Consider the following 19462-nt stretch of genomic DNA (forward strand, 5'->3'; position numbering starts at 1 on the left):
AAACTTCAAAGTGAGACACCAGACACTTGTAATAAATTGAATCCTGTGTATAAAGATGTGAGATACACTGCCAGTTAAAAGTTTGGACACACTTCCTCATTACATTTAATGAGGAAATTATATTACAGTATTTTTATATGCTGACATCTGAGCGTACCATTGTGAAATAATAGATGATCAATCACTGACAAACCAATGATTTCAACAAAAGTAAAAGCCCAGTGACTGATCATATTTCTTCCTGTCTCATTCATGAAATCTAAACTGATTTATCCCATTTATGGTTCAAATTACCAGTGTATTGGAACTGAACGACCTGATTAGCATTAAATAGATGCTTAAAATGATATTTATTTTAATATACAAGTAATATCTCTTCATAATGAAATCCTCTGACATTCTGCTTCTGAAAACATGCGCCAGTCTGTATATACAGAAACAGTGTACTGTACAGTGTATAAGATGCTGCGGAGGGATAGGAGAGGAGGAGAAAGACCAGGGGATTTACACGATGCAATAAAGGTAGGATTAGAGGGAAAGAGAGTAAGGTTGTCGGATGAGGAGTAAATTATTGGCTGCACAGCTAAGGGCCACTGTTGTTAGAGAATAAACAAGTAATAAAAGAGCAGGAAAAGCCTGGTCAGTAAAACTGTTAGTGGTGTGTTTAGGTTATGTCAAAGGGAAAGTTAAAAAGTAATCAGAGCAGCTGGATGGTGAAAGAAGTACTCTATAAGGGAGGACTATGTAATTACAGGTTCTGCTTGACAATTAAGCAGATTTATTTTTTAACCAGGGGTTGGATAAGAAATTCATTCCCTTGGCACATTATCAAGCCAGAGCAGGAAGTCAACTTGTCTTATTAAGCATACAAGTCTGTTTGGCTTACTCCAAAGTTTTAAAATCCACCCACTGACACTTTTTAGCTGAAACAGTCACTTACATTTACTTTAAGTTTAGCATAAAAAGCAGGAAGCAAACGCAGAATATTCCTGTGAGTTGTGTCAGGTTGGAACAGGAAGTGGATTAAAGTCTTAATAATGTGGATGAGCAGGTTTGAAGGAAAAAGGCTGGATAAGCATACCAGTAAATACCCTGGTATACTGACATCCCAGCTGAGGAGAGTTTGGTCCAGTAGAACAGCAGGGCATTAGAAGGTGGGCAGTCAGCGACTACCTTGGAGATTTCAGGTATCTGAGGAAGGGGCGGGACTGGGAAGTCTTCTCAGCTCTCTGCACATGCAGAAATGACAACAAAGGCTCTGATGGGTCCGTGCAAAGGTCAGGGAAGGGTTACCAGCGTAGCAACCCGAACCCAACATTGTTGGGTTCTCCATGGCTGTTCTTCTTCTGGTCTTCACAAACCTGTCTACGATATTCACATAGACACAGACATAATAAACTGAGAAAAAACAAAGATCTATCAACAAACTGCACTTACAGCACATATTCAATGGAAAAATCCAGCCAATACTACACAAAGAAAACTGCAGAGATATGACTAGCTTCTGCAAGCATAAGCATAAGCTGTGCAAAGACAAAAAGTGCCTTAAGGTCTCTGAAGACAAGGATCTGAGTCATACTGCTGAAAGGGGTGAGGAGAATTTTAAGTTGCTCCTTCCAGCCAATAAGTACAAACTCTCTTAGATAAAAGAAATCTTATTTTATGGCTCAAAACAGCAAAAAAGTAATTTTATGCATCGCTGACAAAACACTTGGCCTGTTTACCTTGACTATGTATATCATAGGACGTCCACTAGCAACCACACTCCTGGGTGCCCTGTGGCTGAGCACGACGAGGAGAACGAAGCTGTCGTAATGCAGCATCTCCGTACTGGATACCTGAGCCCATCCGCTCTGGATCCAGCTCCCCTTTAAAAAAAGAAGAAAGATCTTTGAGGAGAAAGAAAAACTAAAAAGAGGAGTGTACACATACTCTCCTCATGTAACCAACACAAACCTGATCCTTGACAGTGTGCTTTAAAATTAAGTTTCTTTTCCCTTAATTAACCAATCTCCAGGCCAGCTGATTGAATGTAGTGGGACCTGAGGTTACACCTAAGCCTTAACATTGATCCTGTTGGGATAAAGAAGGGATTTTTACAGTTATGGGTAAAGATTAGAGCTCCTACCTGACTCGATCTTGTTAAGGATTTTTCGAGCACACTGGACAAAGGCCTCTTCAACATTTTCCCCTGTTAAAGCACTGGTTTCTAGGAACATTAGCTCTGACACACACAAAACATATTCCCAGATTAGACCAGTAGTTAAGAACAGAACATAGCATTTCAATCCTTGTCAATTTAATAAGCGTGCAATAAACATAATAAGAAATGCAAGTCAGGTAAAATGATTGCCTAGAATTAAAGGGCTTTTGTATTTAACTATATCAGCTGATTGCTCTAAAATGCTTGTCTGCATACTTTTTTTTTAAAGTTAAAAATCCCTCTGAGATTTTTACCATTCTCCTGAGCGAAGCGTGACGCCTCCAGGAACGTGACCTCTCTGTCAGCATCCAGGTCCTTCTTGTTTCCACAAAGGATGATGACTATGTTTTGACTGGCCAGCATTCTGGCATCACTCAACCATGTGGTCAGAGCATTGTATGTTTCCCGACTGCATTGTCAAGTGAAATAGAAGGAAAAGTCACAGAAAGATTAACAGGAGAAATGGTTAGTACACAACTATGATTGGACAGATAAGGAGAAACTTGATTGTGGGTAAGTTTCTGTGATACCTGGTGATATCATAGACTAGCAGGGCTCCTGCTGCTCCTCTATAGTAGCTCCTGGTCACAGACCTGAAATATGCACACACATGCACACATATACAAGATAACTGGTTAATAGTCTATGAACAAGAACTAAAATTAATATGATTTTATAACACCAATGACCACAACATCATGAACTACATAATTCTGTCGTTAGTTCGGCAAGTGAAGAGGTCTGCTAAGGAAAAAAGGTTTAGTCATTGACACATTTACATTTTCTTCTCTGATCTGTGAGCTTCTGTACAGCTATCCAAGATACATTATGAAAAAACTGATACAATCATCAAGCTAACATAAGAAAAGCAACCAATGACATGTTCAACTGTAATTATTTCAAATAGGATATTAAGGCTCCTTAAAGAAATCCAGTTTCATAAATGTTATTTTTACTGTACATGCTTTGTATACCAGTGATCACAATCTCTGTCATGGGATTTATCCTTACCTGAACCGTTCCTGTCCCGCAGTGTCCCAAATCTGCAGTTTAACCATTTTGTTAACGACACTGATGATCTTTGAACCAAATTCCACTCCGATTGTGTGATTAGATTCATCCTTAACTGGAAAACAAAATAAAATAGTGATACAGAATGTTTATTTTTTGTCACAAGGCTACTTTATACATCTGTGAAAACATATTCTTCACTTCAAACAACACAAAAAAAGAGATGACACGCTGAGAAGAGGTAATCAGCAGCTGATTTGGATTACCTTAACATGACTAATAATCAGCCATTCCTTTTAACTGATCTATAAGTCATAAAGTCAGTGTGAACGATAAAAAGTAGTGGCATGATGCTTATTCATGACTTACATCTCTTTTCAATGAACTGGTGTAGTAGACAGGATTTGCCTGTTCCAGCATTCCCAATCACCAGGAATTTAAACAGGAAATCTGCAGAGAACATTGAAATTGCAGCCCAGAGAGAAATTGTGAAACATGTAAACTGGTATGACATTTGTGACTTTAATATGAGGTGCCAGGGCAGTGAATCAGCTGTGTTACTCTTATGGGACCATTTTGGATTATTGCAGTTAATTTATGCATCAGCTGGTATCCGTTTGCAATGCTCAAGTGTAGGAATACATGCTAACAAAGTGGTACTTTACACCAAGCAGGCCTATCATGTATTAGTCAACTACCAGATATTTGTTTAGTGTTTATCTACTACTTCATCAGGATTATCTAAATGTAATATTGTGCTATTATGACAACAATAAAACAAAACAAATAACACAGTTATTAAACAGCTAAACCACACATTGATGCCAGCTCCATGGCCCCCTCCCATGTATGAGTCTCTTGTCTTCCCTAATAACCCCAAGCGTACCTAAAATATCTGTAAACTTGGTCAGGTTTTGTATGTAATGACACAGTACCCTCGACTCTATTATTTCTTTCTTTTTTTTTTTTACGCTGACATCTCACTTTTTAAGGCCAAAAGCCTTCACTGCTGGCTCGGTTAGCCCATCAGCTATCTGTTTACGATGGGAAAAAAGGGTCCAAGACACACCTGCCTCATCCCCTCTCTGTGACGACGGAGATATGTTAACGCTGCAAGAAGGCCTCCTTACCGTAAGACTCTGACATCGCCAGTTTGGCGGCTTGAGAGCAAAACAAAGTGAGGGAGAAATAACAGCTGACAGATGTCTAGCTAGCTATGTAAAAGGAAAATAGTCCCGTTAGTGATTTCCGCGGACTCCGGCTGAATTTCCTCTCCGACTTGCCGTACGTGGAATCCATCCAACGACCGGGTGTGTGTAATGTTTTAAACACACCGCCTGGGGGCGATGTTAAACTCTTGTAGACTTGAACATCGTTCAAGTTTGTCGAATATTTGTAATATATACATGATTTAAAGCTCATATTAAATAAATCCGTTATACTTACTTTTTTGGGCATATTAGTAGATCTCTGACAAGTAACACATTACAATCTTATATCAACCAACACTCCAGTCCACTAGGAGTCAGCTTTCTGACTGAATGTTTGTCAACCACCACCAACTCTTTCAGAGAAGAAGACTTGTTGCAACAGCTAGTAAGCTACCCTAGCAGAAGGCATTATTATCGAGATATGGCTACTCTACTGCCCGTTAGACCGCCCTGCAATAGCAACCCCGCTACCCCTGGAGCACAATCCATGAAGGTGACACTAGAATTCCTTAAAATTGTTCCTGTATCTTTCCAGATCTTTGCGTAGCTGTAGGCTGAGCCAGCAGCTAGCTGACTATTCAACGACCGCTTCCACCATGAATGACAACTGTTAGCACATTAGCATCACTTCTTTGTTATCAAATGGGCGATGAAGGCTTACCTTAGTTAAATTAAGCGTTTTACCATTAATGTCTACAGACAGTGTGATACTTGAAATATATGAATGTGTTGTTACTAGGAATTTTAATTCACCATGTTTCTTGTCAAGTAGTGAAGGAAGTAAAATTTTTGGTTTATGAAACTTATTTCACATTTGCAAGATTGCTGAGAAATTATGATATTTCAAAAATGACTTGCAGGTGTTCTTAGTTATGCATTGGGAAAAGAAGAAAATAAAGTATACATACACAAGCACAAATAGTTAATTAAATCTATTTGTGATACAAAATCAGTAAACAACTAAAAATAATGTAAAACTGCCTTTTCTAAATAAATCCCTGGTAAACTCTTCCATCGACCAGAAAAAACTACCTTGTATAAAATAGACTATTGTTATTACTTTAAACTGGTTAATGAGATTATTATTATTATTATTATTATTTATTTTTATTTTTTTGACTGATATGCATGAATTGATTTAGGACTAAGATACTGAAGAATTGCTTGGTCTGCAGTGAATGTGGCATTACATTACTACTACAATTGTAAAGTGAAACAGCACCATGAATGTACTGTCATTGTAAAATTACCATGTTTGAACAGTCTCCATTTGCTCTAACTGAAAATATTGGGATAAACTCATATTTTTCCTTTTGATTTAAGTAAGTTAGCTCAAACATCAAAATGAAAATGCTTTAGTAAACTAAAGCCATATGTCTAAACTTGTGTGAGGTATGCAGTGGAAAAGTTTCCAACGTTGCATTATGTAATTGCTTGATATAAAACTTTTTTTTGCTTTTGATATGTAGGAGGATGTCATAGAGGAAGTGTCCAATGATGGGAGTCAACCTCCAAAGAGAAGGAGAATGGGTTCAGGAGACAGCTCACGAAGCTGTGACACCTTTAGTCAAGAGCTTGGGTAGGCTGACCAGACACTAGGCATGGCACAATAAATTACCACTAGCATAATATTTTATTAGTCTTATTTTTGGAACACAGTTTGTGTTGTTTTCATATAATACACTTTTCTCTCTGCTGTACCCCTAAATTGTACTTCTTTTAAGGTTCTCTTTCTTCTTAATCTTTGTTGTCCTTATACCTGTCCAGACCAACATACTTCCCAGCAGAAAACCTGACAGAGTATAAGTGGCCACCTGATGACACAGGAGAATATTACATGCTCCAGGAGCAAGTTAGCGAGTATCTTGGAGTTACATCATTCAAGAGGAAGTATCCTGGTAAGAATTAGAGTAAAGTTATTAAAATAAACAATCTGATATTAAACACAATGTAAAATGTGAAAATATAGGAGGTTGCAAAGAAGTCTAAAAGTGTTCTTGCTGGGACCGCAAAATTGCTTATTTGTTGTCATGTTGCTGTAATTCTTGTATTCCTCTTTGCCCATCTTCTGTTGTGAACATTGACTGTAAGTTGTTGAACAGTGAGAATAATTTCCATTTTTTTTTAATTCCTGTGTAGATATGGAGAGGCGAGACCTGTCCCACAAAGAGAAGCTCTACCTTCGTGAACAAAATGTCATTACTGAGACACAGTGCACTCTGGGTACAGATAAAACTCTAAAAATTCACAAGCTAAACATTTACATTTGTCTCATTGCATTTCACAAAATCCCAGCATTCCTTAACATACTGCATATCTTTGGTTTATTTCCAGGTCTGACTGCTCTGAGAAGTGATGAAGTTATAGATCTGATGATAAAGGAGTATCCTACAAAACACTCAGAGTATTCAGTCATACTGCAAGAAAGGGAGCGGCAGAGAATAGCAAAAGAGTACTCTGTAAGTGCACAGACAACAGATATTTCTTGTTTTGAATTTGATGAAAATTTTCTGTGAGCTTGAATTTTTTCTAACATTTCTCTTCTTGTTCATTGATAGCAAATGCAACAGCAGAATCCTCAGAAGGTGGAGGCCAGCAAGGTGCCAGAGTACATAAAGAAGGCTGCAAAAAAAGCTGCTGAGTTCAACAGTAATTTCAACAGGGAGCGCATGGAAGAGAGGAGAGCATACTTTGATCTCCAGACACATGTAAATTAATTCGAAAATAGCATGTGATTCTGTAAAGGACGAAATTATGCTGTTTATGCAATTATTTGCTAAATTTCCTTCATTTTTATGTTCTGTTTTTCCCCCAGATTATCCAGGTACCCCAAGGCAGGTTCAAGGTGCTGGCTCCTGAGCTAACCAGAACAGGGCCTTACCCTGTGGCTCTCATACCAGGGCAGTTCCAAGATTACTACAAAAGGTAAATTCCACACCAAAACTAAAGTCTGTGCTTACATATTGCTTTGATTATATTAAGTGTAACTCGCCCACATTTTTTAAAGTTTTTCCTAAGAGAAAGTACCGCACCAACTGAGCATATGTTCTGTTGTTGTGGAGTGTTTTGCTCTGGAATGTCATTGCGTTTTTCATGACAGATACTCTCCCAACGAGCTGCGCTATTTGCCGTTGAATACTGCTCTGTATGAGCCTCCGTTGGATCCAGAACTGCCTGCTCTGGACTCAGAGCCTGACTCAGATGATGCAGAGGATGGCAAAGATGACAAGAAGACCAAGAACTCTTCTGTAAGACAGTATTCACATAGAAATGCATGATGTGTGCCTTACAATGCTTTAATTTTAGTGTAACTGTAAAATGTATTTAGATGAGAAAATATGCAGTAAATCAGTGGTAGTATGTCATAGTGGCTAACTTTGTCTTAGTTTTAGTCTTAATAAAAGCACAGTAAATCTTTCTACACCCTTGTTACACATTTTTTTCAAATTTCCACCTACCTCTGTTACTTCCCAGGACAGTTCTTCGGGCAATGCATCAGACGTGGAGAGCCAAGAGAGTGGAGGTGGTCAGGGCCACAAGTCCAAAGCCAAAGACAGGACATCGACACCAGGCAAAGATCAGCGCCATTCTGCCTCCCACAAAGCCACCCCAGGGTACAAGGTAGAGGACAAAACCAACTGAACTCTTCTCCAACAACAGCAGCAGCACTTTTCTACCCCCTCCTCCTCTTTCTACTACTACTCCCTTACTCCATCCATCCCACCACCCCTCCTTAGCTCTCTTCACTTTGTTCTCCAGCTTCTACAGTTGGTCAGCCTTTTCAAGCTGGGACATCCTGGTTCACACACACATGTAAACACACACACTCATGCACTGTGGGTCCTGTCTTCAGTTTTTGGTCTTACAAATGCCACGTGGCTTTTTTTCCCTTTGTAAAAGACTGTGAGCAATAAGAACATTTTAAAGGAACAGCTCGGGCTTCTTTTTGCTGCACTTTCAATTTTTTGATTTTTCAGCAAAGACAAATTTTTCTTTTGACTGTCTTAATATACCTCTTGTATTTCCTCACTTGTCAAAAAAGATATTTCCAAGACAAGTATGTGGATGTTTTGGCTGCTAGTTTTCCCTTTTCAATTTTGGAAAAAAAAAAATTCCTTTTTGTTATTCTGATATAAAAAAAATAAACATGAGCCAAACAGCTTGTGGTTACTGTTAAAAAGAAAATTCATGTTAACTCTAGAAAGGTTTTATCATTTATTTCTGAAGTGTAGAAGGCACTTTATCCTTATGTTTTAAGTTTGTTTAAGTGACACTATGTTTATACACCATGTGATGTACCATCAGGATGTAAATATGTATCAGAAAACTGTTCAACGTTGGCTTGAACTGTCCCATTAGAGATAAGGATATGCTGACTTTGTTCACACTGTCACTGAGCTGAGCTACAAGTAGTCTGTGTGCTGACTGAGCTACACATCAGCTTACTTTTCTATGAAATCCAAATGTGGATGCATCCTTCATGCTCATTTTAAATAAAGGTTGTGAGCTTCCTCTAAGCTCTTGTTACCAGGAAATTGTTCCCTCCAGGAAACAGATGTACGCTCATAAAGTTTATTTTGCTCTTTAAGTCTACAAGAAAATGTGGTGAAAGTAGATGATTCAATCAGCATGAATGAGTATAATGGACCTAAATTTGTCCAGTTAAGTTCAGCTCAGCTCTGTAGTGTGGGCATGGTGTTTTTTAAAGTGTCTGGTTGCTGTGTTAAAGCCTCTTAAACCTAACTTTGAGTTGGCATTTATCAGCAGATCATTTTGAACATGCTTTTGAGCCATCAAACATGGCATGGCATGCTGACAGCAAGATCTCACTAAAATAACATCCCTGGACGGTTCATATTTGTGATACAAACCAAGGAATGTAGATGCAATAACTTTCTAACATTTACCTATTTTAAAAAATATAGTGTATGAAAATGAAGTGTAATCTGTGATTTTGTAAAGCTGATCTTGCCCCCGGCAGATGGACTAAATGATCTGTAATGATTCCAATGTTTCCACAAACATTTGACAGCAGAATTTTTATTCAGTTGCTTAGGTGCTGAAAAATTTAGTCATGCTTTGAGCTATCTATTACCTGCAGAACATGCCGTGGAATAATTACTTCATGGCTGACATTTAAAGCTTTCGAGTATTGCAGCGTTTTACAGACAACCCAGGAATAAAAATGACAAATAGAGAACAGCACTACTTTGCCCCATTGTGAAAAAGTACTTCTGAAATGTATCTAAACTGCACCATAAAATTGGTATATTAAGTTTAAAGATGCCCAACAATAAATGATCTGATCACTGAGGATTCACAGCCATTCTGTAGCTCACTTATTGATAGATGATAGATTATTATAGAAGATTAAAAAGTATCATGGCATTCACTTTTCATGATGGATTATTGTTACAGACCAAAGGTTAAAAAAAGTTTATTGTGTCAGATATATTGAATTGCAATAGCTCAGTTGTCAAATATTTTATCAGCAATGAATTAGTATGCATAGTCATCTAGAATGAAGCCCACACCTAACCCCCCCTCTGTGTTTGCCTCTGCAGCCGCATGTTTGAGAAATATGACACCTTTCAAAAACCAACAGTCTTTGTAAAGGTAAACATGCCCGAAAGTGTTTTGAAAAAGTTAGTTCTGTTTCTTTTATGTGCCTGAAAATGCAGTATTTTCTGTTCAAATTCAGTTAACGTAGAATAAATCAAAACAAAACTAGCTGGATTCAGTCTCATGAATTGCCCATTTCCAGTGTTTTTACTATGAGGATGTTTTCACTGAAGAGGCATTTTCACTGTACTGGCATCATCCACACTAAAAGCCTTTGACTGAGCACTGCAGCTAATGTACAACAACAACAAGTGGTTGGATTTCAGCTAAGAATTGTTGGAGAAATACAAGAGAATGTTCATAAGCAAATCAGTCCTTCTTTCCTGTCTTCTTATCCCGCTGCTGTCTTGCTCGTAGTTCTCTAGTGTTGGAGGTTCATCTTAGCTAAACCATGTCCTTCCTTTAAAGACCCATAGTTTTGCCACTTTTGGCTGTTTGTCTGATTTTCTCACCTCCTGTCGGGGGACATTTAATTATGGATGTCATACTATATCTTGTTGTGTTTAAAGCGAAGGGAAAATTAAACAAAATAGGATATTTTTACAAATAACAGAAGAAAATGTGAATTTGTTCTATTTACAAACATAACAACCATAAAGTCAGTGAATGATCAAGAGTTGATCTTTGCTCATGTAGCTGCATTAAGCTGAATGACGCCTGTATTTTCCAGTTCAAATCTTTAGGTTAGCTCTCTGACAACAAAGCACATAGATCAGCCATGACATCATAACCACCCACCTCATATAATATAGGTATTAATCTTGCCATGAACATTTCTGACCAGTCAGGCTATAGACACTGAACTTCCACAGGTACAGTAGTACATTACTGGGATGTTAGCATTGATTCTTTGGCTCCTGGGAGCTGGAAGTGTGTGGTCCCTTTTGGATTTGGCTTGCTCTACATAGTTTTAATGTTGTGTGAACACCTTTGTGTGTTTTCTTTTAGCCCTTCCCAAATAATTTTGTCTTCATGAGATTTGACTGGTCTGCAAACATATTAAAATAGGTGAAAGTTGTTTCAGTAACACCCATCTGAATGCCAGGATGCAGGTTTTTATCTAACAGACCATTGCATTATAACAAGAAAGGTAGTGGTAGTCATATGGTTGCAATGCAAAAAGTGTTACTTTAGCTGTCAAAAGCAATATAAGAACCGTGGTTTTAATTTTAAGGCTGATATGTCTTTTATTTAATAGATTAGTTTCCCTACACAACAAGATGATTTAAATAGTTTCTAGTTTGTATGTGTGATGTCCTGATTTAAATGTCTCCTAGTCTCTTGACCTTTTTACTCTTTATTTTCTCTTTTCCATCCTTTATACTCATAAGTAAGTTTAATTGAACCTTAAGATTTCTTCTTTCACAAGCAAAAGAAGAGTAAATGTTTCTAAATTCACAGGGTGTACAGGGAGTTCTGTTTCCATCCTTATTCATTGAACACTTAAAAGATCTTTGCCAAACACTAATGATCATTCTGTCACTTCAAGTAAAGAGAATTTTTATGGATTTGGTCAGAAACTCCAATATCCTTATTTCGCTTTTAGGTTTAGCTATTTTATGAGTTTAAAAAAACAGATGCTATTCTCTTTGTGGGCTTGAACAATGTCAACTACATATTCGGTGAACACTGAGTTTCATTTTGTTGGTATTTTGTAGCAGTTGAATCCAAACAATAATAATTGTGGAGCAAACCTTTGTTTGCTCTTTGCTATAAAAACTACAATAAGTTTTGTTTCCTAAAACTGAAAATAGCATCTGCCTTACGCCACAAACTTGTCGTCATTCAACTTGAACAGGAGGTGATAAATTTGTGTTGCAAGTGTGTGAGCCAGCAGTCATCCACTTTAAGTGTTGTACACCTAGAAGTAGAAAAAGCCCTTGTCAGTCAAGACAGTGTTCGTTTTTCACCCAGGTTTAACTGTATTATTCTGTATTTCCATGACTATAGGATACACATGTGTATTTGGTTTTATAGCATTATTCTGCCCTTGCAGCCTAAGGTCATTCCCAATGCTATATGTGGCATTTGCCAGAAGGGTAAAGAGGCCAACAAGAAAGGCAAGCCAGAGGCTCTCATTCACTGCTCCCAATGTGATAACAGTGGTAAGTTAACAATGTATTTTACAGGACCATTTCCTGCTCTTTTATTTTGATGGGTTTTTTTACTTCATCATTTTAAAGAATGACTTGGTACTTTTGCCAATATTTTGCTAGACATTGCCACAATTTAGACAATGATCCTTTGTTTCATAAAAGTAAATGTAATTCTGTGTAAGATCATTGTATGTTTGAATAATGTCTGCATTGTCATCTTTAAGCAAATCACACAAACTTTGTTGGGAGTTTGTGTGATTTGCTAAAATATGGTAAGTTTAGATTTGTAATTCATTTTACACTGTGCAATTAGAATTGCATTATTGGCCATGATAGCGCAGTTAATATATTGGTCTTTATATTTAATTTTTTTTTAAAAAAGAAGAAAAATGGGTCACATTAATAAAATGCATCCCTATAATGCTTCTCTAATGTAAGATGGGCAACATCAATATATGTATGTACATGGGCCTGTTCACAATGTCTGTTTTTGTCTCTTTATGTGTGCTTTCCTCTGTATGTCTGTATATGTATTGTCTGTTTATTTTTCTGCGTGTGTCTACACCTGTTTTTGCCCCTGCACGTGTTTCTCATGTCAATCAACTTCAGGTCATCCCTCATGCTTGGACATGAGTGAGGAGCTGGTGTGCATGATCCAGACATACCGCTGGCAGTGTATGGAGTGCAAGACTTGCACTGTGTGCCAGCAGCCCCATCACGAGGATGAGATGATGTTCTGCGACATGTGTGACAGAGGATACCACACATTTTGTGTAGGCATGGAATCCATACCTACAGGTGAGTGGATAGACCAAAGTGCTCAGTGCATGGTGGGTGTAACCACCTTGTGACTTAGGAGAGAGTAGAACAGACTTGGAAACACATAGCATCATTCTACTAATATTGTTTGCTTGGTTAGTCTGTTTTTCTTCTTATGGTTTTTGTCATTATTTTTAATTAACTCTGTCTTCTTAGGTCTTTGGTTATGTGAAGTTTGTGACAAAGATTTCACCACACCCAAGAAGAAAGGAGGGGGCAAAACACCTAAGAAGTCCAAGTCAGCTCATAAATGATCATCAGTTATACTGTGTTGAATTTAAATACATCCACTGTCGCTGTTTAATTTAAAAAAAAAAAAATCAGATAATAGTTTATCTCAAAAACCGCTGAAAGAGCGATAATTTTCGAACCTGATTAATCCTGCCCCCCCCCCAAAAAAGAGAAGAAAAAATACAATGAAAATGCAAGCCCTTCAACTGTTCAAATTACTTATCACTTGATGTCAAACAGATGACACTTTGATAGTTTCAGCAAAGTGAACATTGAATTTAAGTAGTGGATTCCCAACTGTGTGGCTGATAACCACATGTTTGGGATTGTACATTTACACTGGACATTATCATTATTGACAGATAACTAATTTCTTCACAACCATCAATAGTTTTAACATTCCTGTTTCAGTAGACCAACAAATTGTACAATTTTTTATTTGTAATGCGTCTGCACTGATGAACTGTTGTGAAATAGTTTCAGGTACAAATGGTGCTTTTAATCTACTGAAACAATCAGTTTGAAAGGGCTCAGAACACAGTTTGTTTCAAAATTACCTCCTTTTGTATGGTTTTTTTTTTTTTTTTTTTTGTATTTCATTGCTTGTAGTTTGTGTGTTTGATTTAATTTTATTTAATGAGAAGCAGTAAAGGGCAATCTTTTTCTTAAAAACTGGTGCTTTTGATCCTGTGTAATTAAATTTCATACACCTTGCCTGTGACAAACTTTGGGCTGCAGGAGTGGGTTTTTTTTTTTTGGTTTTTTTTTTGTAAATGAACAAGCCAAGGATCCCTTTTTGCATTTATTGTTGTACTAAAATGTAACCCCTTGTAATTAATTCAAAATGTAATTACGCTAAATTTAGCATCCATTGGTGTAATGATCTTGTATTTCTTTTTATTAGTTTGTCATTTTTTAATTTTTTTTGTATTGTCCTATCATAATTGAGTTTAGGGAATATTTGTTCTGACTAATGCCATGGTTACTGAATTATGAAGTGTTTTTACAATAAAAAACACTTTAAGAGGTTTTTCTTCTTTATATCTTACCTAAATAAAACCTGGTAAATATATATATATATATATATTTTTTTTTATATACATCAATCTATTGTTTATAACTGCCTATTCCAATGCAGGGGCTGGAGCAGCAGCTTTGGAAAGTCATGGTACACACTGGTTAGGTCACTACTCCGCTGCAGGCTTACAGAGACACTCATACTTGCTCCTAGAGGGACCTAGAGTATGATCACTGCAAAACATGATGGTTGCGCCCAGGGCTGCCTTTACCCACTGTTGGGGCCCCTGGCCTGAGAAGTTTTGTAAGCCCTATCCCATCCTTCAAATGTACCAAGACTCATCATAGAAAATAGTATACAGATTTACACTGAGGTTTTCTTTAATTAGTTGTATTGACAACGTGGCAGGATAGAACTGACACGATGTAACACCGTGCACAGATATCCTCCCTTTCTTTTAAAAAAAAAAAAAAAAAAAAGAATATAAGTCACAACTGATAACCGACTACGGATTTATCTGAGTGGTTAAAAACGAAGTGGGCTTATGCGTGCAGTGGAACTCCTATGCCTGGATCTACTAAAAGTTTGCACAAACTAAAACGTGTGCAAAGTCATTAACACATACCACAAAAAAATTACAATCTGATTTATTAGCAGCGCATGTAAGCCCCTGCATTCGGGCGGTTTTGGTTGCGCCTTTGTAAATCGGTTGATCCACGCAACAGTTAGCCATTTCTTTTTTTTAAGTGCATAAATGTTACTTAATCTAAAATATTAGAGCCAAAGCAATAGTATTCTAATCAAAAAATGTCTCTTACAAGCTTAAAACCGGCAATAGGATCATTTAAATTATGATGGAAGGATTAATCCAACGTAATCATGTCTGGTGTCGTGTATCACGTATCAAGACTCCTGGGGCGCTGCGCACATACACCATCCAAACATGCTCATGAATTAACCGTAGAAGAAGAGGCTGCCATATTGCAGTGATACAGCGAGTTTAGTTTGTTGAAGCTGTGGTGCCGTCGGCTTTCTTTTTCCAACATGCTTTCATCTCAGACTTTTGGCGATCCTGGGAAGATGAAAGATTACCATTATACTGGCCCAGTAGAGCATCGGTTTTCCCCATACGCTTTTAATGGAGGGTCAGTAGGAAAGTTCAGATGTTGATGGGTTAGCCCTGTAGCTAGCTAACATTTATGCTGTTGGATTGTCTTTAGCTAACACTTAGCATATTAATAGCCGACAAAACAAATGTATAGTCAGTAAATAGTTTTGATGTATAGTCTTTTGTTTATTTTTATGGTGTAATATATAATTGTGTCTTAATGGGTAGTTTATTTTTCTCAGGAAATTAAGAGGAAAAGAATAGGTGTAAACAGTTTCAGTTTCGCATCTGCTCCTAGCTTCCGTTAGCATGTATCCTGCACATCAGCTGCCGTCGTCTTTTTTTATAAACTAAAATAACTTTTTGTTTTTTATCTTTTCAGAACTGTTCTAGCAGTTGCCGGAGAGGACTTCGCAATTGTAGCCTCAGACACCAGACTGAGTGAAGGCTACTCCATCCACAGCAGGGATTCCCCAAAATGCTACAAGCTGTAAGTGCGCCGTCATTTCTGTGTAGAACCAGTGAAAGTTAGCAGTAGTCACTCTTTAAAAACTGAATTCTATCTACTTAACATATTTATTTACTTAGAGCTTAGGTCTGTGTTTAAACTAATGTTAAATGTGACATTTAACCGGCTCTTTTTGGTGCCTTGGTGTTTGTGAAGGAAACATACATTTGGCATGCTAAACGCTCCCTAATGGAGTAATTAACTTCAAGTTTAATAGCAGTTGGAATCTGGAGAAAAATACATTTTACTTAACATTATGCTTAGCTGACTACATACTATATTGAATAGATGCTTACTGATGTTAATTTTTCTCTTTTCTTGCAGCACAGACACAACCGTCATTGGTTGCAGTGGTTTCCATGGTGACTGCCTCACTCTGACTAAAATAATTGATGCCAGGCTAAAGGTTAGTTGGGGCAGAATCACGTAGGTTTCACTATCCACTTACATCACAAATATTTTATGGATCATAAATGTTGTCATTTCAAAACCACATCCACTTGTATCCAGTATCACCTCACTCCACACTTCATTTAGAAAATATGCAATGACTGAATAATTTTAGGTTCAAAATTAAAACTGATAATGTAGCTTTTCTCTGTATTATAGATGACAGTTTGAGGAACAGAATGGGAATGTAGTAAAACATAGATGATTTAATTTTATCTATTTGAAAAGAATCAACCTCAGGAACAACTGTATGTTTTTTTCATAAAAAATTAAATACTTAACAATTAATGTAGAATGCAATGATTTAGCACCGGGATTTCATCTGGACAGACTTCTCCTGTAGATTACTTTTTAAATGTGAGAAGCTTCCACTATTAAGTTATAGCTTTATTTATTTTATATTGCGCCTGGAAATGTTGAAAGTCTTGCAGTTGTCACCACAGAGACAGAGGTTTATAGCACAGTGCAAATGCTCATACAATACAGTGTGATATACCAATAGAACTTAATTGTCATTATAATGAGCAAGTGCAGAACAAAGAAAATGGAGTGTCTAACTGGTGCTAAGAGTATAAGCAGTAAATGCATAATCAGAAAAATATGTTTAAAATAAATGGTTCGTCATTTCACCTATGCTTTGTTAATTTGACTTGTTAATGCAAATAATTTAACTATAATAGTTCCCTCAATTTACAATAAATTTCAGTTTCTTTAATATAAGCATGGATAAATCTGGTATGAAAACCTATGTTTAACGCTTTTCCTGTGTATATATTCCTGAAACGAATTCCAAGCAAAGCAGGCTGTGATGGGTTCTTGAGGATGCTATAAACGTTTGAGGCTTGCAGTATCTTCATTATGCCACCTGTAGTATTGGCACTTTTTTTCTCTTGGTGAACCAAGCAGCAGCTCAGTAGCTCAGCATTTCTTGGTAGAACGCTGATAGGCCATCTGCAGTTAGTCTTTCTGGGTATCCAAAGGTTTTAATATTTTTTGTTGCTAAGAGACATCTGAATTAATGTCCATTCTCCTCCCTCAGATGTACAAACATTCAAATAACAAGACGATGACCAGCGGAGCCATTGCAGCCATGTTATCCACCATATTGTACAGCCGGAGATTCTTCCCATATTACGTTTACAACATCATTGGGGGACTGGATGAAGAGGGTGGGTTTTAATAGGTTTTATTGTGTTCCATTATGATGTATTGCCAGTCGTAATAGGGAAAAAGAAGAAGACATTGACTTGTAGCAGTTAGATTTCACTTACTGAATACTATGAATACTTGTAACTTGATGTGTAATATATTCATACCTGCACAGGATTTTATAAGTTAAAAAGACCACTGTAAAACATCTTTAACAGCATTTTTATGGTTTATCTTGTATCCCATTGTTATTCCTGCATGCTTTTTATTTTACATTAAATATGTTCAATTTAGGCAAAGGAGCAGTGTACAGCTTTGACCCAGTGGGTTCCTACCAGAGAGACACCTACAAGGCGGGAGGATCAGCCAGTGCCATGCTGCAGCCACTACTAGACAACCAGGTACAAGACAAATACATGCAAATATTCATGAAAACTTGTACTAATCTTTACTCTTACTGGACATGGTTTGACTCACCAACATATTCTTTACAGATTGGATTCAAAAACATGGAGGGTGTGCAGAATGTTCCTCTGACTCAGGAAAAGGCAGTTCAGCTGGTCAAAGATGTCTTCATCTCTGCCGCAGAAAGAGATGTCTACACTGGAGATGCCCTTCGGGTTTGCATCATAACTAAGGAGGGCATTAATGAGCAGACAGTACCACTGAGGAAGGATTGAGGAGCAAAGTGTCCTCTTCATTCTGTCTTTTCCAAAATTTTTCTGCAGATTTAATCTCTTTATAACAGGTTTGTTAGAGCAGGAGTGTTGATCCAGCGGTTGATTCATGTTTCCTCCTGGCTTTAGTCGGAATCCTTGTTTAAATGGTTTGACAGCCTGATCCTGGATCTCCCTTCCTGTTCTGAGGGGCCGGTTATGTACTCATCCTTGCTTAGACTCTGCCTCTGTATTAATTTTTTTCATGATGTTTTGGAGGGATACATGCTCTATTCTTTTTACATTCTTAATAAATGTTAAGAATTTAAGAAGTCCTTCATTTTGTCTACACTCAATGTGCTTCTAATAGTTAACATTGCAGTCTACACTTAAAGTGAGCAAAGAAGGGAAAAAAAGTTTTCAAGTAAAAATGGTTTGTATATTTGGCTGTCTAAATCTCTTGGATTTTTCGTTTAAATATTTTTTTTTCATATTTTTAACAAAGGAACAAAATATATAGCAGGTTTTAGTCAAGGGATTTGCACATCACCTCTTATCCACTGAATGCAGTCTGTATAACATCCACTCACTCTAATTCAGTTGTGCACTTAAATAGGTAATCTAACCATCAGCTGCTTTCAATGTTAACGTTGCAAATGATCAGTTGCCTAGTCGAGCAATGTCGGCCAAGTCTCATCTGGCAAGGGTGACCTCTTGTGTCATTTAAGTTCAAGTCTGAGCCACGCACAGTTGTTTTCCATGCAACTGAGCATTTGCTCAGCTTATAAAAAGAAAAGTATTTGAAACAAGATCTGTATTGTAGCAGCAGTTGCACAAAAAATTGTGTATTCTGTTTTTAGTAATTTAAGCTTTTCTTAAGACCTTTTAGTGGTTGTTTACAGGTACATCTCAGAAAATTAGAATATTATGAAAAAGTTCAAAATTTTTCGTCACTCATTTCATAATGTGAAACCCACAAATTATATAGATTTATTACACATAGAGCAAAATATTTCAAACATTTATTTCTTGAAACTTTGATGATTGTGGCTTATAGATAATGAAGACCCAAAATGCAATGTCTCAGAAAATTAGAATACGTAATTACATAAAATCAATGAAAAGGATATTTTAAACAGAAATGTCAGGCTTCTGAATAGTATGTTCATTTATATGCACTTAATACTTAGTTGGGCTTCTTTTTGCATGAATTACTGCATCAATGCATCGTGGCAATGAAAGCGGTCAGTGTGTGGCCCTGCTCAGGTGTAATGGAAGCCCAGGTTGGTTTGATAGCAGCCTTTAGGTCATCTACATAGTTGGTTCTGGTGTCTTTCATCTTCCTCTTAGCAATATCCCATAGATTCTCTATGGGGTTCA

General features: G+C 37.1%; 3 protein-coding genes across 3 annotated transcripts; 2 read left to right on the forward strand and 1 right to left on the reverse strand.

Moving 5' to 3' along the window:
* Nucleotides 1–395: 395 nt before the first annotated feature.
* On the reverse strand, nucleotides 396–4471 carry rab4a (RAB4a, member RAS oncogene family). Its single transcript, XM_079242831.1, has 8 exons — nucleotides 4345–4471; nucleotides 3584–3664; nucleotides 3215–3329; nucleotides 2734–2796; nucleotides 2458–2612; nucleotides 2129–2224; nucleotides 1725–1868; nucleotides 396–1365 (listed from the first exon to the last, which is right to left on the reverse strand). The coding sequence occupies exons 1-7, from the start codon at nucleotides 4358–4360 to the stop codon at nucleotides 1753–1755; spliced, it is 642 nt and encodes a 213-aa protein (XP_079098957.1). The 5' UTR covers nucleotides 4361–4471; the 3' UTR covers nucleotides 396–1365; nucleotides 1725–1752.
* A 328-nt stretch (nucleotides 4472–4799) lies between these two features.
* On the forward strand, nucleotides 4800–13254 carry phf10 (PHD finger protein 10). The gene is made up of 12 exons (XM_079244372.1): nucleotides 4800–4918; nucleotides 5895–6004; nucleotides 6193–6323; nucleotides 6565–6648; nucleotides 6760–6884; nucleotides 6984–7133; nucleotides 7241–7350; nucleotides 7526–7673; nucleotides 7900–8046; nucleotides 12044–12152; nucleotides 12753–12941; nucleotides 13119–13254. The coding sequence occupies exons 1-12, from the start codon at nucleotides 4847–4849 to the stop codon at nucleotides 13214–13216; spliced, it is 1473 nt and encodes a 490-aa protein (XP_079100498.1). The 5' UTR covers nucleotides 4800–4846; the 3' UTR covers nucleotides 13217–13254.
* A 1913-nt stretch (nucleotides 13255–15167) lies between these two features.
* Nucleotides 15168–18414, forward strand: psmb1 (proteasome 20S subunit beta 1). Its single transcript, XM_079242996.1, has 6 exons — nucleotides 15168–15356; nucleotides 15702–15809; nucleotides 16152–16233; nucleotides 17317–17446; nucleotides 17721–17827; nucleotides 17921–18414. Exons 1-6 carry the CDS (start codon nucleotides 15256–15258, stop codon nucleotides 18104–18106), a joined length of 714 nt encoding a protein of 237 aa, XP_079099122.1. The 5' UTR covers nucleotides 15168–15255; the 3' UTR covers nucleotides 18107–18414.
* Nucleotides 18415–19462: the final 1048 nt, after the last annotated feature.

The sequence above is a fragment of the Telmatherina bonti genome, assembly GCF_933228915.1.
Source record: "Telmatherina bonti genome assembly, chromosome: 1".
Lineage (NCBI taxonomy): Eukaryota > Metazoa > Chordata > Actinopteri > Atheriniformes > Telmatherinidae > Telmatherina > Telmatherina bonti.

Excerpts from the sequence above, each read along its gene's own strand:
- rab4a (XM_079242831.1), bottom strand. Across the intron at positions 3,330-3,583 it reads CCAGTTCATTGAAAAGAGAT|TTAAGGATGAATCTAATCAC; the intron begins GTAAGTCATGAA and ends TTTGTTTTCCAG. Across the intron at positions 1,869-2,128 it reads CCTTAACAAGATCGAGTCAG|GGGAGCTGGATCCAGAGCGG; the intron begins GTAGGAGCTCTA and ends CTTTTTTTAAAG.
- phf10 (XM_079244372.1), top strand. The coding sequence starts at position 4,847 with ATGGCTACTCTACTGCCCGTTAGACCGCCCTGCAATAGCAACCCCGCT. Across the intron at positions 6,324-6,564 it reads ATTCAAGAGGAAGTATCCTG|ATATGGAGAGGCGAGACCTG; the intron begins GTAAGAATTAGA and ends ATTCCTGTGTAG. Across the intron at positions 8,047-12,043 it reads AAGCCACCCCAGGGTACAAG|CCTAAGGTCATTCCCAATGC; the intron begins GTAGAGGACAAA and ends CTGCCCTTGCAG.
- psmb1 (XM_079242996.1), top strand. The coding sequence starts at position 15,256 with ATGCTTTCATCTCAGACTTTTGGCGATCCTGGGAAGATGAAAGATTAC. Across the intron at positions 15,810-16,151 it reads TCCCCAAAATGCTACAAGCT|CACAGACACAACCGTCATTG; the intron begins GTAAGTGCGCCG and ends CTTTTCTTGCAG. Across the intron at positions 16,234-17,316 it reads TAATTGATGCCAGGCTAAAG|ATGTACAAACATTCAAATAA; the intron begins GTTAGTTGGGGC and ends CTCCTCCCTCAG.